Source organism: Dipodomys merriami, unplaced genomic scaffold (genome assembly GCF_024711535.1).
Source record: "Dipodomys merriami isolate MVZ:Mamm:240054 unplaced genomic scaffold, mDipMer1.0.p SCAF_134, whole genome shotgun sequence".
NCBI classification, from domain to species: Eukaryota; Metazoa; Chordata; class Mammalia; order Rodentia; family Heteromyidae; genus Dipodomys; species Dipodomys merriami.
Window position 1 is genome coordinate 1,858,912 of NW_027202649.1, and position 16,263 is coordinate 1,875,174.

Genomic DNA, 16,263 nt, shown 5'->3' on the forward strand with positions numbered 1-16,263 from the left:
TTTTTCAAATATAATTTTGTTATTTCCCTGGAAGTCCTGAATCATGATCCTCCTATTTGCACTTGCCATGTAGCTGGGATGACAGGCACACAGCACCACATTGAGTTTTATTGGTTGAGATTGGGTCTTGCAAACGTTTTCCCCAGGCTGGCCATAAACTTTGATCTTCCTGATTTCAGCCTTCAGAGTAGCTCAGGTTATAAGCATGAGGCACCAACACATCAGGTGGAAAGGTCAGCTGACCAGAAGTTTCTATCCTTTTGTCAAGTACTGGTGGCTCACACCTGTAATCCTAGCTACTTAGGAGACTAAGATTTCAGAATCACAGTTCAAAGCCAGCCCGAGCAGAAAAGTCTGTGAGACTCTTTTCTCTAACCACCAGAAAGCCAGAGTAGCTCTGTGGCTCAATGTGGTAGAATATCAGCCTTGAGCAAAAGAGCTCAGGAACAGAGTCCAAGCCCTGAGTTCTAGCCCCACGCTGACTGTCCCTTCCCTGAAAAACAAAGAAAGAAAGAAAAGAAAAGAAAAGAAATATACCTGTCATCCCAGCTATGTGGGAAGAGTGAACAGGAGATCACAGTCAACTCGAGAACCTTACACCCCAGCTCAACAATAACCAAAGCAAACAGGGCTGGAGTTGTGGCTTGGGTAGTGCCTCAAGTTCAAACCCCAGTACCACCAACAAATATAAATAAATAAATAAATACAGTTAGAATAAATGCCACATGGTCATAAACTCAAGAAATATTTATTAACTGCGTATTATGCGCCAGATATTCTTCCTTAAATGTGTAGGAAAAGTACCACAGATTGTGGATGAAATTACACAATGCTCTAATGTCATTCACCCTGGAAAGCAGGCAGGCTTGAGCTGCGTGGCGCAGGAAGGGCAATCAGTCCATTGGATTTCAGGGATACCAGCCTAGCTGCTGTTCTGTGCAGAGATTCACACCGAGAACGCTTGGGCCATTCGTGGGTTGTGGTCTCACAAATCATAACTTGTTTGTCACATGTTTCCGAAGAAAGAACTTTTTATAAGATGAAATGAGATCACTGAGATTGAATTCAGTCTCAAAGGAAGGTGTTTCTTCCAAAATGATTAAGGCCACCAGCACGGCCATTTTTGCAGTTATGCCTCTGATTTTATACTGGAGACCATTTTCAGGGTTTGTATACTCAAAGCAATGGGCGATAAACTGGTCATCGGGTTGTGTGATGTGATGGTGGCTGTGAACGTGTGGGTGGAGGAAGTAATCCAGAGGCACGAAGAACACATCCTTGACTTCATCGGGGTTGGGCTGGGCCTGGAAGCTGTGGTCTATAAAACCCACCACTGGGGTTATCAATGTATCTTTCTAGAGGCAAAAAATAAAAATCAGGCCACAAAGTAACAAGTTCAGTGGTATCCTTTCAAACATTAAAAGCTGGCTATCAAGCCAGGTGCCAGTGGCTCACATCTATCATCCTAGCTACTCAGGAGACTGAGATCTGAGGATTGAGGTTCAAACCCAGCCCGGGCAGGAATGTCTGTGAGACTCTTTATCTCCAATTAGCCACCAGAAAACTGGAAGAGGCACTGTGGCTCAAGTGGCAGAACACCAACTTGGAGGAGAAAAATCTCAGGGACAGTGCCCAGACCTTTTAAGCCCCAGGACTGGCACCGAAAAGAAAAGAACAGAAAGTGACCACTTTTACCAAGCTTTCCTCGAAATCCAAGACACTGCTCAAAGTGAGGGCAAATGACCTTCATGCAAACAAAGGTCATACTACACTAGTTTCTCTTAAGGGGATATTGTTCATTGAGTAGAGTCTCAAAAATGAATGTATGGGGCTGGGAAGGTGGCTCAGTGGTAGAGTGCTTGCCTTGCATGCCTGAGGCCCTGGGTTCGATTCCTCAGCACCACATAACCAAAAAGAAAAAAGCTGGAAGTGGTGCTGTGGTTCAAGTGGTAGAGCGCTAGCCTTGAGCTGAAGAGCTAAGGGACAGTGCCCAGGCCCAGAGTTCAGGCCCCACGACCGGACCCCCCCCCCAAAAAAAAAAAAAGAATGCATACTGGAGAAAAGGAAAGATGAATCAAACATGAGCAAAATAATTCCAAAAGCCCAGGTGGGGTTCCACGGCACCCAGTTTGCAAACCACTGATGCAGTTCAACGGGTCTTTTGGACGGGGAGAGAGAGGCTAGCCCACAGGATGCCCAGTTGCACACACGGGAGCCCCTGGCCTTTAGGATCTGTCTGGGCAAACGTGAACACTGCAGGTCCATGGGGAGCAAGGCAGAGTCTAGAAAGATCCTTACGTCAAGCATGTAGGGTGCCAGGCGGCAGGCGACCTCCACCTGCTGAGGACGCAGTCCCACCTCCTCCTGGGCCTCCCGGAGGGCAGTGGCCGTGTCGTCTGTGTCCGTAGGCTCCCTCTTTCCGCCAGGAAAGCAGACTTCTCCAGGTGATCTGCTTAGCTGAGTATGGGGGAAAGAACGGATTCTAATTCTGCAAACTGTTTGGTGACTCAATTAGTACTTGCTCTGTTAGGGGCCAGAGGCCTGAATCCAAGTAAGACAAAAAAGTTCTTCCTCAATCCCTCTGAAAAGGTAACCGCTGACTGAGGCACTGGGGGCTCATGCACACCTATAATCTTAGCTACTCAGAAGGCTGAGGCCTAAAGGCTGATAAGCCAGCCTGAGCAGAACATTCTATTTTCAAAACAACCAGTGAAATCAGGTTTGGAGATGAGGCTTGAGTGGCAGAAACAACAGGTAGGCAAGCAAACTGAGCAAACATAGGCCCCAAGTTCAAGCTCCAGTACCTGACAAAACAAGAATCATGCCAGGAGCCAGTGGCATATACTTGTAACCCCAGCTACTCAGGAGGCTGAGATCTGAGGATTGCAGTTTGAAGTCAGCCCAGGCAAGGGAGTCCAGGAGAATCTGATCTCCAATTAAGCACCAAGAAAACTGAAAGTGGAGCTGTGGCTCAATCGGGAGAGCACTAGCCTAGAGCAAGAAAACGCTCAGGGACAGCATCTAGGCCCTGAGTTCAAGCCCCAGGACTGCCCTCTCCATGAACTCCCCCCCCACCCAAGCAAAAACAAAAAACCATGAGTTGTCCAGCTGCAAATGCTCATATCATTTGGTTAAGCACTAAGGTGAGGAAATTGTGCTTTGGAAGCATTGTAACTTACTTATAAGTTAGATTTCTTATTTTTCTTTTCAAAACCCCTCAGGGGAGGAGGAGAGCCTTGTCAATCAAGACCTCCTGTACCTTCCAATGTCATGAATCTGAAAGTCCATTTGGTAATTGTGGCTTAAAAATATATGCAAAATATATGCACAAAAGCATTTTGTGGGTTTTGTTGCTGTTAAACATTGGGGTACTATAGCTAGAGCCGCTTTGCCACCTACCTTTTCTGAGCGGAGGGTGAAGAGTAAATGGAGTTTCCCATCCTTAACCAACAGCGGTAAAAGGACCGAGTATTTGAGAGCTGCGAAGTGAGAATATTCGGTCCCCACATCAAGTTTTCTCAAACGGGCTCTGGCATCATCGACCACATTTTTGCTAAAGTAAAAATAGAAATAGGGAGGGTTACCCTCATTAAAACTCCATATATGCATGTCTTAAATAACAGAGTGAATCTGCCTCACTCATAAAATTAACATACAGTAAAAAAAATAAGTAAATAAAAGCATTCAGGCAAGCACATGCCCTTCACGCCTGTGATCCTAGCTATTCAGGAGGCTGAGATCTGAAGATGGAGGTTCAAAGCCGGCCAGGGCAGGAAAGTCCATGAGACTCTGATCTCCAATGAACCACCTGAAAACCGGAAGTAGTACTGTGGCTCAAAATGGCAGAGTGCTAGCCTTGAGCAAAAGAGCTCAAGGCCAGCGTGCGGGCCCTGAGATCAAGCCCCTTGACCAACAAAATAAGAGGATATGTGAATACCAGCAGCACATGGTGAATGAGGACGAATATGGCCTATGTAGCTGATTTGCAAATACAGCTGTTGAAATAAAAGCTGTTGATACTATTTCAGAAAAGAGAGGAGGGAGGAAGAGCAGCAGGTATGTAAGTTGGGAAGGATGCATCATATATGCATGTATAGAAGTGCCCCACTGAACCTCCCCTGGTACTAATGCATGCTAATAAAAAGTAGTAAAAAAAATACAAAACTAACATGAAATGGAAACAGAGAAGGCATTCTCGTAACCAGGGTTATGGTCCTGCCTGTGTTCGAGTTTCACATGTACTGAGTCAGTCACCATTTCTGAGTGACAATGTGTTTTCTCATAATGCACCAGAAGTCACAACACTTAAATGATGTGGTGGTTGGCAAGACTGAGGAAAGACAACAACAACAAAAGAATGACTAAGTACATAGTTTAGTACATGAGTTACCTTGAAACCCACATTTATTTAAAACTAGGTCCAGCATGGTAGACCATCCCTATAATCTCAGCTACCCAGGAGGCAGAGGTAGGAAGATCACAGTCCTAAGTAGGACTTGGCAAAAGCTGGGAGATCCTATCTGAAAAATACACTAAAAGCCAAAGTACCAAAGGGTGTGGCTCAAATGGTAGAGCACTTGCCTAGTCAGCGTGAGCCTGGTTTCACCCCCACGTACTGAAAAAAAACAAGGGGAAAAGTATGATACAATATATATTTCAACATGCAATATTTGAATGTTGAAATCCATAGTTCAATGCAGGCAAGACAGGTCTGGTGACCACCATCACCTGAGCCTTCTTTTTCCACTTCTCACATAATAAAGGTCTCAACCTCTATGTGTTCTTACTGTGATTTCCAGGCTCCAGTCACAACCCAGGTACTTTATGGCAGATGGCTGAGCCCACCCAGATGGCAACCATTTATATGCCTATTTAATCTATCATCTATTCCCCCCCCTTATTCACTCACTCGCTTAATAACAATTTCTGAATACATCCACTATCTGGATTTATAACCACAAATTGTGCTCCTCTCACTAATCTCTTTAATGGGCATGTGTGGTTGTTTGTTTATGCCGTGGGCTGGAGAGCGTTCTGGTGTTCAGGTTCACTTAGAACCTCAGAAATTAAAAAAAAAAATCTGTAGAAATACTAAGGGTCTGGGATCTTTTAGATTTAGGGTGAGCCCCCAAGCCAATGACAGCCATCCTCTGATAATGAGAGGGCACAGAGTTGCCCATAGGGAAGAAGGCCCGTGAGTATAGAGGTGGCAATTATAAGGATGCTGCCACAAGCCAAGGACTGCTGGAAGAAACAGACACAGACACAGTCACAGACACACACACACACACACATACACACTGTGTGGCAAAGGCCTACTTGAGTCTCATGTTTGAAGGTCCCTATGAAGAGACTGGTTCACACACTGACTTGCTGGCACACAGCTACTGCTCATGAGGGAGTGGTCCCCACTGCCACCAAAGTGTCCCCCTGGTTAGAGCAGTGGTTGTTTCTGCATGTTTACTGTTATTAGTCTTTCCATGTAGCTGGGCATTTCCTAAATGTGGATGAGTAACAACCGTGGATTTCAAAATCGGGGCTTGAACTTGGAGTCTCACATTCTTCCCTTCCCTTTTTCTGATTACCTGGAGATAATCTCATGGGCTTTTTCTGCGGGAGCTGACTTTGAACCTCCAACCTCAGATCTCAGACTCCTGAAGTAGCTAGGATTACAGGCGGGAGCCAGTAGCCACCCGGCTCCTAAGGACGTTTCAGAAGGGCCCCAAGCACTGGTCAGAGAGACCAGCAACCCTAGAAGTCTGCAATAAAAGTGGTCCTGTCCCCTGTTGGGACAATCAACACACGAGTTCTGGGCAGGGCTGGCCCCACACTCTTCCCAAGCCTTTTGCCCTCAGTTCTCAGCCGGGTAGGCGGGAACAGGCCCCGCCTAGTCCAGGTTCAGAGGTGACTGGTGGTCAGGTGGAAGCAGCAGCAGCCCTGGGGGCTGGATCCTGGCTGTCCTGTCCTCCAGTGAACCGGAGATCCACTGCCCTGTCCTCAAGAGACCCGGTCCTCAGAGGATCAGCGATCCACTGTGGGTCACCGGGGCAGGAACCGCGCTGGCGGCGGCCGGCGCTCCCCGGGCGCACCCGGGGCCCAGTTCCGGGGCCTCCGCCCGCGGCCCAGGCCGCAAGCTCGGTTCCAGCTGCCGGGCCAGGGCGGCCCCGCTGCCACGGCGGCCGAGCTGGCGTCCAGGCCGGGAAGGCTTTACCTGACCGGCTCCCGAAGTGGACAAGGTCGCGCCATGGGCCGCAGGACGTTTGTTTCCAGCGGGAGACTGCGGGGGAGGGAGACTCGTGTGGGCAGGCGCAGAGCGGCCCTGGTCCTGGGCGGGCCGGGGGCGGGGCCGGGGCGGGGCCGGGGCGGGGCTTAGGGTGGTGACTTGCTGGGCGGGGCTAGACTTCGGCCCGGTTCTGGGTTGGGGGCGTGGCTCGGGCGGCCCAGGGGCGTGGCCTGCGGGTGGAGCTGGGGGCGGGGCCTGGAGGCAGGTTGGCAGTCTCTCCAGCAGACAATGTCTGCCCAGCTCCCTTGGTTTCCTCCCAGTTAGGAGACATACGAGGAAGGATTAAAATCGGAAATAGCAAATTTTCTCTAAGCCAGGCGCTGGTGGGTCACGCCTGGAATCCTAACTACTCAGGAAGATGAGCTCTGAGGAGCTCAGTTGGATGCCAGCTTGGGTAGAAAATGTCCATGAGAATCTTACCTTCAATTAACCACCAAAAAGACAGCAGTGGAGCTGTGGCCCAAGGGGTAGAGCGCCAGCCAAGGCTTTTCAAACAGCTAAGGGACAGTGTCCAGGCTGTGAGTTCAAGCCCAGTACTGGCACTCCTCCCCCCCACACCAACACACACATATACACACCAACACACACACCAACACGCACATACCAACACACACACACACACACCAACACACACACACACCAACACGCACATACCAACACACACACACACACACACACCAACACACACCATTTAGTTTTTCAGCTTTGGGAAAGATGGAAGCCACTGTAGGCAATGCAATCACAGTGTGCAGTGTATCGTGATAGGTGTGTGTGTGTATGTGTGTGTGTGTGTGTGTACCCAACACAGAGCCTCAAGGTTAACTGGCAGAATCTTCCAGAAGAAAGGACTCCTTCACTTAGTTCTGCACGGAGTGGTGGCTCATAAGTAAATAGCATGGTAACGTAATTCTGGAAAAAAATGCACCAAGGAGAAACAATAGTGCTCCACAAAGGTCAGAGGGACGGACGTGCCACACCAACACCCATCAGGGAAGTCTCCCAAAGAAAGCACCTGCCTGGGGTGAAGCTGCAGGGCTGAGCCTGGCCTCCTGATGGGCTGCCAGAACTTTAGTACGAGCAGCACCTGAGGACCAGGCCTGGGTGATGGATGCAGAGTCAGAATGAGTGCCTGCTCCCTGGAGAAACCATAGCAGGTGGAGTAGAGATTCACAAACGATTAGCTGTGGCACCAGGCAGGTGTGGGCTGCATCAAAGTGAGGTGGGGTCAGAACTCCTGGAGGCGGAGCTCTGCTGGAAAGCTATTGTTTTTGCCTGGGGGATGGCAGTGGGGCTGTGTGGGTTGTGGCAAGGGAAGTTCCTGGGTGTGTGTGTGTGGGGGGGGGGGAAACTTTGGAAATGGAAGTTTCCTCCATTCCTTCCTCATCTTGGGGGAGATTTGCTGAGTCCTTGGAGTGAAATCTCAGGGGAAGGCTTTCAGATGAAATCTCCCACATCCAAAGTACAGATGAATAGCTGTGGGCTTGAACATTAGACACAGCAGATTCTTTCCTCCTCTGCCACCAACTCAGCTTTTCTCCTTCAGCTCCATGACTCCAAAGGCCAGGAGAGGCCCAGGCACCTCGCTGATAGGGTGGGAAAGATCAGAAGTCTGGAGAGTGTTTTAAGGATTGGGTTGATAGGAATGTGTCTGTGAATGGGTCAAAATGGATCAGGAGTCCACAGTGGCGCGATCACAAGGTCACTCAATGCCACAAATTCTACTCTGCCCGTTTTTTTGTTTTGTTTTGGACAGTGCTAGGACTTGAACTTGGGGCCTTGTATTCTTGCTTCTGTTTTTTTTCCCCCCCTCACTGAAGGATGACACTCTACCATTTGAGCCACACCTCTACTTCCACCTCTTTGCTGGTTAATTGAAATCTTTCAGATTTATCTACCCAGGCTGGCTTTGAACTTGGATCCTCAGATCTTAGCTTTCTTACTAGCAAGGATTACCCAGGCTGGCTTTGAACTTGATCTTAGCTTTCTTTCTAGCAAGGATTACAGTTGTGAGCTACCACTCACTGCAGATAGTCTGATGTAAGTCCACACTTTGTAGAGTGGGAATTAGAACTCAAGTTTCAGGGAGGGGGGATTACAAGAGCAGAAATAAGGAGCCAAGGAGTCAGTGAGTTATGACTCCATCCATGCTTCCCTGGGACCGGGTGCAGACTGATAATCAAAGGCTTGGTAGAGGCGAAATGATTTGGGAACTGTCACAGGTTCCAACGTGTAAATGCTGGAGATTTATTTCTGGGTGCCTCAAATGAGATTTCATGGATGGCGTTTTAAATCCATGTTTAATTTTCATGGTATAATAATAAAACAGGCATCTGCTGGCATATTAAGATGCCTTAAAATTGGGAGTTTCTATGAAGCAGGAATGCCAGAAGCCAGACACCCACACTGATGGGTAAGCACCTGCATTGGTTCTCGGCTCTGTGTGCCTTTAGAAATTGAGATAAAGATTACTTATGTCTGATTCCTTTACAGTCCTGTAATCTTTGTGTAATAGAACAATCAAGGAGGTTTAATTACCAGTGGCAAGGAGGATGGGACATTTGGTATCAAATGAAGACTGGTCTACAAGGCATGTGGGGCATGACAATGTCTCACAAAGAGTAGCAGTCTGCTCTTAATTAGCATGAAAATTAGTTGTGAAATTGGCTGGAGATTTTCCATTGCTATGCACGGTTCAGCTCCAGAGATAGACACAGACTGGCTCTCTGGGGAACTGGGCTCTTTGGAGTCTTACCTCTGGGCCTTTCATGGACCTAATGGGAGCTTCCAACTCCATCTAGGTTAGACTCTTGACCTCTTTGACCTTCCTGGTTAGGGAAGGCAGATATTCACCACATTTCTCCCCAGATCCACACTCCCAACACTTGCCCAACTTGGTGCTTCCTGGAACCCACGTGGACAGACACTTGTATGCCTGTTTGTGTAAGTGTTCATTTGACTGCAATGATATATAGGACACACACACACACACACACACACTCACACATACACACGGATTGCTGACTTCAAAAATTCTTAGTTGTTGCTGGGCACCCATGGCTCAAGCCTATAATCCTAGTAACTCAGGAGGCTGAGATCTGAGGATTGTGGTTCAAAACCAGCCCAGGCAGAGAAGTCTGTGAGACTCTTACCTCCACCAGAAAACCAGAAGTAGAGCTGTTACTCCAAGTGACAGAGTGCTAAGCTCAGAGATGTCTAGGCTGTGAGTTCAAGCCCTATGACTAACAAAAAAAAAATCTTGCTTGTAATATGTGTCTTGCTTGCTTTAAAAAGTAGTTTTCTTGGTACTTAGGCTAAAAATACCCAGTGAGAGAAGACCCACCCACCCCCAATCCTATACCAAGAGGAAAGGGCTCTCCCTGTGTACCAAACACTAAAACTAAGGTGACAAAAGTTTGCTGAGCTTCAGTTTATTGTTGACCTTCCAGGAAGCCTAGAGAAGGAATGGATCTCTACTATTCCATGTGTCCTTCCTGCAAAATCCCTCCTCCTTGTATGTCCCCTGTCCCCTGAGTATCCCCACAGAAGGTGACAGGGTCTGCTAGCTCTAGGAGGACATGGGGCCCCTAACACCCCACTCCCCTTCACCCTGTCTTGGACAGAAGAGTGAGCCAGCACTGAAACCTTAAATTTGTACTAATGTGCTGGGTGGGGTATCCTGTGTGTGTTTAGCAATGTTTTCAGGGAATGAATCTTACCCCAAAAATCCATATTGGTTGCAGATCTGAGCCTGGTCATCTCAGGCTGGAGATGGCTGTGTAGAGATCATGGTCCCTTCTGGGTGGGACAGGGTTTCAAATTCCTCTGAAAGTCCTCAGAAATAACCACAGAGGGCTCTGGAGAGACCAGAGGAGTTTGGCGGTGTTATTAAGGAGTACTTACTCCATGTGAGTTAGGTTGAGTAGGACGGGTGTGAATCCTGCCTTCCGTCTTGCCTGCCTCCCTCCCTCATTCAATGGCAGGGCCTCGCTTGTCTGATTTTGAGTCTGGGACCAGGCTCAACAGTTGGCATTTCTGAAAAGTTCCCAGATGAGATGGGGGTGGGGGGAGGTAGGGCTTACAACGCCACAAACCACACACACCAAGCACTGCCTAGACTTTTCCTGGATTAGGTGTGGCCTACAGGCCAACAATCCTCCCAATGACTGTGGTTCGTGATGAGGCCTAATAACTCCTCAACCAAACACACTGGTGACCACAGGCAAACCTGCTGTTCCATACCTGAGACATAGCCCCTGCGTGAAGAGTCTGCTACCTCCTTGCTCTGTCTTCACCCGGGGGCTGAGCTCTCTGTCAGCCTTGCTTCCGCTTCCTGTTGATGACTCTGAGGCCTCTGGGATCCTAGCCGAGTCTCACCTGAGGAGCACACCTGAACTTAACCCTTCTCTTGGTCAGGACTGTTCTAGAAAACTCTGTCTTGGCTTATGACCACCCTGCTGAGAAAAATGTCAGAATCAAATTAGAGAAATTAGAATGAGTGCTGTGTGGTAGAGTGGCCGGTGTTGGCACGGAGCTCTGCCCCTTTCTAGCTGTGCAACCCTGGCAGATCACTTCACCTCTCTGTGAGTTGCCTTTGGCCCCTCTGGAGAATGGAGACAAATGTTTTAAACCTCCCGAGGTGAGCTGTTTGGAGGATTAAATGAAATCGTGACTGGAATGTATTTAGCCCTGGATACCAAGCAAGTATTTCAAACATAGGAAGGAATTTCCTATGTTGGAAGGAAGGAAGGAAGGAAGGAAGGAAGGGAGGGAGGGAGGGAGGGAGGGAGGGAGGAAGGAAGGAAGGAAGGAAGGAAGGAAGGAAGGAAGGAAGGAAGGAAGGATGGAAGGGAGGGAGGGAGGGAGGAAGGAAACAAACCATGGTTTTCAAGTCATACCTGAGTGTGCATTTCAGCTGGCTGTTTATTAGCTGTATGATTGTGGCACACTATGTTGCCTTTGTTGCCTTTTTCCTGTAAAATGAGACCATCTCCATCTGTGTCCACCCCAGGGGTCACTGGGACGCATAAGAATAGATAACTATATATTCAGATTTGTGTGTACCAGTATTAGAGCTTGAACTCAGAGCCTTAAGCACCTGCTTCACTTTTTTTGCTCAAGGCTGGTGCTCTACCACTTAAGCCACAGCTTCACTGCTGGCTTTTTGCTAGTTAGTTGGAGATAAAAAGAGTCTCCCTCATGGATTTTTCTGCCTGGGCTGGCTTTGAACCATGATCCTTAGATCTCAGATCTTCCTGAATAGCTAGGATGACAGGGGTGAGCTCCCAGAGCCTGGGTGTGCAAGATTTCTTTTTGTTTTTTAAACCTTCACGAACTAAGCATTAAGAACATCATGGGTGCTCTGTGAAGAATTTCTCCTTAACCTGCCTGTGATCTGTGCTGCAATGAAGCTCTGGGTTTTGTGCTGACAGTCTTCATAGCTGCCCGTCTCTCAGAAAACCCTGTTTACCTAATTTGGTTAGGCTGCTACACAGACAGGCTTTCCTAGGATAAATGGGCCATGAAAGCAAAGGGAGAAGGCATGCGTGTAACACTCATTTCCATTCTTTTGAGAAGAAAGCGGAGAAGGTTGCCCGCTGTGAGCAACGACTGGATTAGAAAGCCGGCTGCTGATTGGCAGCCTGCTGAGACGGTCCTGGCAGCGCGACCCGCCCAAGTGGTAATCATTTGTAATTACCTCCCTGCCTTTCTCTCAGGACCCACAAACACTTTCTCAATAACGCCTCCCCTCTCCCCCTCCCGCCCCGATAATATCATTCTGCAGTTAAGAAGTCATCTTAGCAGACCTGCTTTTCATAAGCCTGCTCTCGCTGCAGGCCCGCAAAGCTTCTCCAAATCTTCTACTGGGAGGAGAAATGTCAACTAATCGGGTTACCGGGACACCTGGCTGCGTGCAGGAATATTGGTTCTGGCTGACACCAGTTTTATATCCTTTGAGTTGTCCTAAAAGGTCATGGCTTTGTGCTTCTTGTTCAAATCACACCCCAGAACCCCGGACCCTGTTCCCCTCCCCTCCCCCGACCAAGCTTGAAGAGTGAAATCGTACTCATGGGATTCCGGTTCCTTCTTGAAGAGATCTTTCTTTGATTCCCAAACCCAAGGAAAAGCAGTGCGTAAAGGAGCATGCGTGTTCTCTGAGGCTTGCCTTCGTCAGCTTTTTGTGACTATCACAAAACACTTGGCACAAGCAACCTTTTTTGTTGTTGTTGTTGGTCATGGGGCTTGAACTCAGATCCTGGGAGCTGTCCCTCAGCTCTTCAGCTCAAAGTAAGTGCTCTACCATTTGAGCTACAGCTCCACTTCTGGTTTTCTGAGTTGTTTATTGGAGCTAAGAGTCTCATGGACTTTCCTGCCCTGGGCTAGCTTTGAACAGTGATCTTCAGATCTCAGCCCCCTGAGTAGCTAGGATGACAGGTGTGAGCCACTGGCGTCTGGCTTGGCACAAGCAACTTAAAGAGTGTATCTGGACTGAATGTCTCTGTGATTCCGGCTGGGTCTTGCTGGGTTAGAATCAAGGTGTTGGCAGATGCTAGGGCCTTGGGAGCACTAGAGGGCAACCTGACTCCTTATTCTTTCTTCTTCTTTTTAAAAATATAATTTTATTCCTATTTTTTTACTTATGTGGTAAGCATGCTAGGCAAGCACTGTGCCACTAGGCCACCTTCCCAGCCCTTATTCTCTAGGGGCTACGCCAGAGCCTTCATGCTGGTTCCATGCAGATTGAACTTCAGAATCTCAGCCATCCTCTGCTTTTAATGGGTCAGAGGGAACATGTTAGCTGGGAGGTCAAAGGGCAAAGTGCAAGGAGCAGAAGACAGCAGGACATCAGGAAGCAGTAAGAAAAATACACACAGTTACTCAGCCTGTCTTTTTTTTCTTCTTTCCTTTTCTTTTCTTTTTTGTGCCTGTCCCGAGGCTTGAACTCAGGCTCAGGTGCTGCTTTGCTCAAGGCTAAGGGCGCTACCACTTTGAACCACTAGTCTTCTTCTGGCTTTGTTGTTATTCATTGGAGATGAATCTTGGGGACTTTCCTGCCAAGGCTGGTTTGGAAGATCTTCACCCTCGGATCTCAGCCTCCTGAGCAGCTGGGATTACAGGCGTGAACCACGGGCCCGGCTCCCCCAGGATCATGGTGTGATGTCTAACACTCAGAACCCTGGTCTTCACTCAAACATGCCAACCAGCAGTTTCTGGCCTCAGACTCCTCCCACCATCCTGCCTGCCCCTCATCCTAGCTCCCATGGGCGCTCCGCATCCCCACACCTTGGTCCATGCCCTCTTTCTCCATCTAGAGCTAGATGTGGTCTGCCCATCTGCATCTTTTCTTTTCTTTCTTCCTTTTATTTTTGGAAGTCACATACACCTCTGGCTCTTGTCTCCCTCTTCCACCTTTAAGGACATTTGGGACGCCACTAGACTCACCCTGGATAATCCAGGCTAATCTCCTTAATCTACAAAACCAGTGGAGTTAGTGTCCTTCATTCCTGAAGCCTTTATTTCCTCTGTGCCGGGTAACAGAACGTTCACCAATGCCGGGGATTAGGAGGTGAGCATTTTGGGAGACCATTTATCAACCGGCTGATTGACTAGAGATATGGACACCTGGCTCTGTGGACCCATTGGCTGCATGCACTACATTTCTTGTCTGCAGTCTGCACATTCACCAATGTTCAGGGGGACAATTACTCTGATGGGCACTTTGAGCTTCCCAGAGAACAAGAAGTCTCTTTCCTTAATTATCAGCCTCTCTGGGGGTAGGGATGGAGGGGGTGGGATCTGGAGACCCTTAAGATACAGGGTGAAGAGGGGCTTCACCATCTAATTAAATATCTACTATTCTTCCGAAGCCTTGAGATTTATAGCTGGTGCTTCTGTAATTGGCACACTCTCTCCTAGAATGATAAATGGAGGCATTAGGCACACTTGTGCCTCAGGTGATTCTAGCCAAGGTGATTAATTTCTGGGAGATTAATAAAGGAAGCTGCTGGGCTGTGTTTTGTAATCAAGTTGAAAGTGTTTGATCCAACCTGGATTGAATTCCAGCACAAGAGTTAGTGGAGGTGGGCTGCGGGGAGGGGGGAAGGGGGGAATGGAGCTAGCTATTTCCTGAGTACCTTATGAATGTTGTACTGTTATGTATGGGTGGAATGAGGCAGCATGTTTGTTGAGAAAAGCCCAGAACCATCCAGACTCCTGTAATGTTCTGTTTGCCCAAGAGCGACACAGTTGTGCCAAACGGGTCTTTCTGTTCAGAGACCTCGCCTTTCTATGTCATGTCTCAGGCTATTTTTAGTGATGATGCTTGAAGAACTTAAGGAGCCTTTCTCTTCACACCAGGCTCAAGCACGGCGTTGCTACGCAACAGGAACCTCTCCCTGGGGATTCCCACCCTTCTCTAGCAGAGCCAGTGAACTGGACCTTGGCAATCGCCAAAAACCAAGATGAGCCAGGCATCGGTGGCTCATGCCTGTAACCCTAGCTACTCGGGAGGCTGAGTGGGAGTGGCAGTTTAAAGCCAGTGGGGGCGGGGAAGTCTCTAGACTCTTATCACCAAAGAGCCAGCAAAAAGCCCGCAGTGCGTCAAGTGGTAGAGGGCCACCCTTAAATAGAAAAAACAACCAATCAAAAAACAAAAACGAAGGGATAGAGAGCCTAGGTTCTGAGTTGAAGCCCCAGTACCAGCCACAACCCAACAAAACAGAAAACAGCTTAGACGAGACCAAATCATGAGAAGAAAGAGTAATCACTCTAAACCCCCTCTCTCTCCAGGTCCCCAGCATCACAGAGTTGCAGCTGTGTGGCCCTTGGCAAACCCATCTCCCCCGGCCTCAGGTTCACCAGGCTTCCAGTGGGGGAGATGACCCGTATCTAACTCCTAAGATGACTACACTGAGAAAATGTGATTACATCGTGCCCTTTCACAAGAATGGCTTCCCATGAATGGGCCCCAAGTGAGTGTTTACACAATCGTGTGGAAAATGGGAGGGGATTCTGTTAGCACGGGGCGGCCCTCCCCGTCTCGTGCTGGTCAGAGTCGATCACAAGTTAGTTCTCCATGACACTAAAAGCAGCAGTAGTTGAGCTTAACCTTTGGAAGCACGGCCCTGTTTGTAGCCATGGGCCGGCTGCTGTACTTCCTGGCTTGGCTGTGGGTGCCTAGTGCCGAGGCTCCGAAAGGAAAGAATGGTGTGGGCTCTGGGGCAAGCGGGCAGCAGGCCTAGAAGCTCCTCCATAAGCCCCAGGCAACATCTTGAGCACAGTTAATCGTGCCTGTGAATGGAAGTCAACTTCCATGTGTCCCCAGAAGCCTTCTGCTTGTCCTTTCCTAGCTAGGCACTCGTATAGCATTTATGGATCACTTCCTGTGAGTCTAACAGAGAGGCTGTGGGCTCGTTAGAATCCGCGATTGTCCTCACCACGGTATGGCGGACGTGCTATTAGGACAGAGGGACGAGCTGTGTGGTGCTGGCCACAGATGACACAGCTGGGTTTGCTGGGTTCCAGAGCTCATGGCTGGTCTCACGCAGGTCCTGGTGTGGGAATCCAGTGCCCCACCTGAACAGCGTTCATGAGATGAGGGCCCTTGAGGATGAGACTGGGTCCCTTACAGGAGTGTCCCGGGGGAGGGGAGATGGTGGCCGTCCCCCACACAGGGATGACACAGGGTGATGTCGCTGCACTGACTGCCACTCTGATTCAGACCTCTCAGTTTCCAGAATCTCGCGTGACAGATTTTCTGTTGCTTCTGGGCGATCAGCCTGAGGTTATCTTGTTAGAGTAGCCTGGATGGGCCGAGACCAGTGATACTGTCTCCTGTCATTGGACAGATAAACAGTCAGCAATTGGATGCCTTTAGAAGCCAGGTTTTGAATGTTGAGAATAACCTTCCTTTTGCTCTTCCAACAAGCTCCAGTAGAGCACCAGAGAGGGGCCATTTTAGATTTCTTTCTGATGGTACTGGG

General features: G+C 48.8%; 1 protein-coding gene across 1 annotated transcript; it reads right to left on the reverse strand.

The window, feature by feature from the left end:
• Window positions 1-732: 732 nt before the first annotated feature.
• LOC138825077 (peroxisomal coenzyme A diphosphatase NUDT7-like) lies at window positions 733-6,318 on the reverse strand. Its single transcript, XM_070019452.1, has 4 exons — window positions 6,212-6,318; window positions 3,400-3,553; window positions 2,299-2,457; window positions 733-1,355 (listed from the first exon to the last, which is right to left on the reverse strand). The coding sequence occupies exons 1-4, from the start codon at window positions 6,244-6,246 to the stop codon at window positions 993-995; spliced, it is 711 nt and encodes a 236-aa protein (XP_069875553.1). The 5' UTR covers window positions 6,247-6,318; the 3' UTR covers window positions 733-992.
• Between the last annotated feature and the right edge of the window lie 9,945 nt (window positions 6,319-16,263).

Bases quoted from the DNA above. Each gene is read 5' to 3' on its own strand.
- LOC138825077 (XM_070019452.1), bottom strand. From the start codon at position 6,246: ATGGCGCGACCTTGTCCACTTCGGGAGCCGGTCAG. The intron at 2,458-3,399 runs GTAGGTGGCAAA...CCCCATACTCAG, and splicing joins TCACCCTCCGCTCAGAAAAG to CTAAGCAGATCACCTGGAGA. The intron at 1,356-2,298 runs GTAAGGATCTTT...TTTTGCCTCTAG, and splicing joins TGGCACCCTACATGCTTGAC to AAAGATACATTGATAACCCC.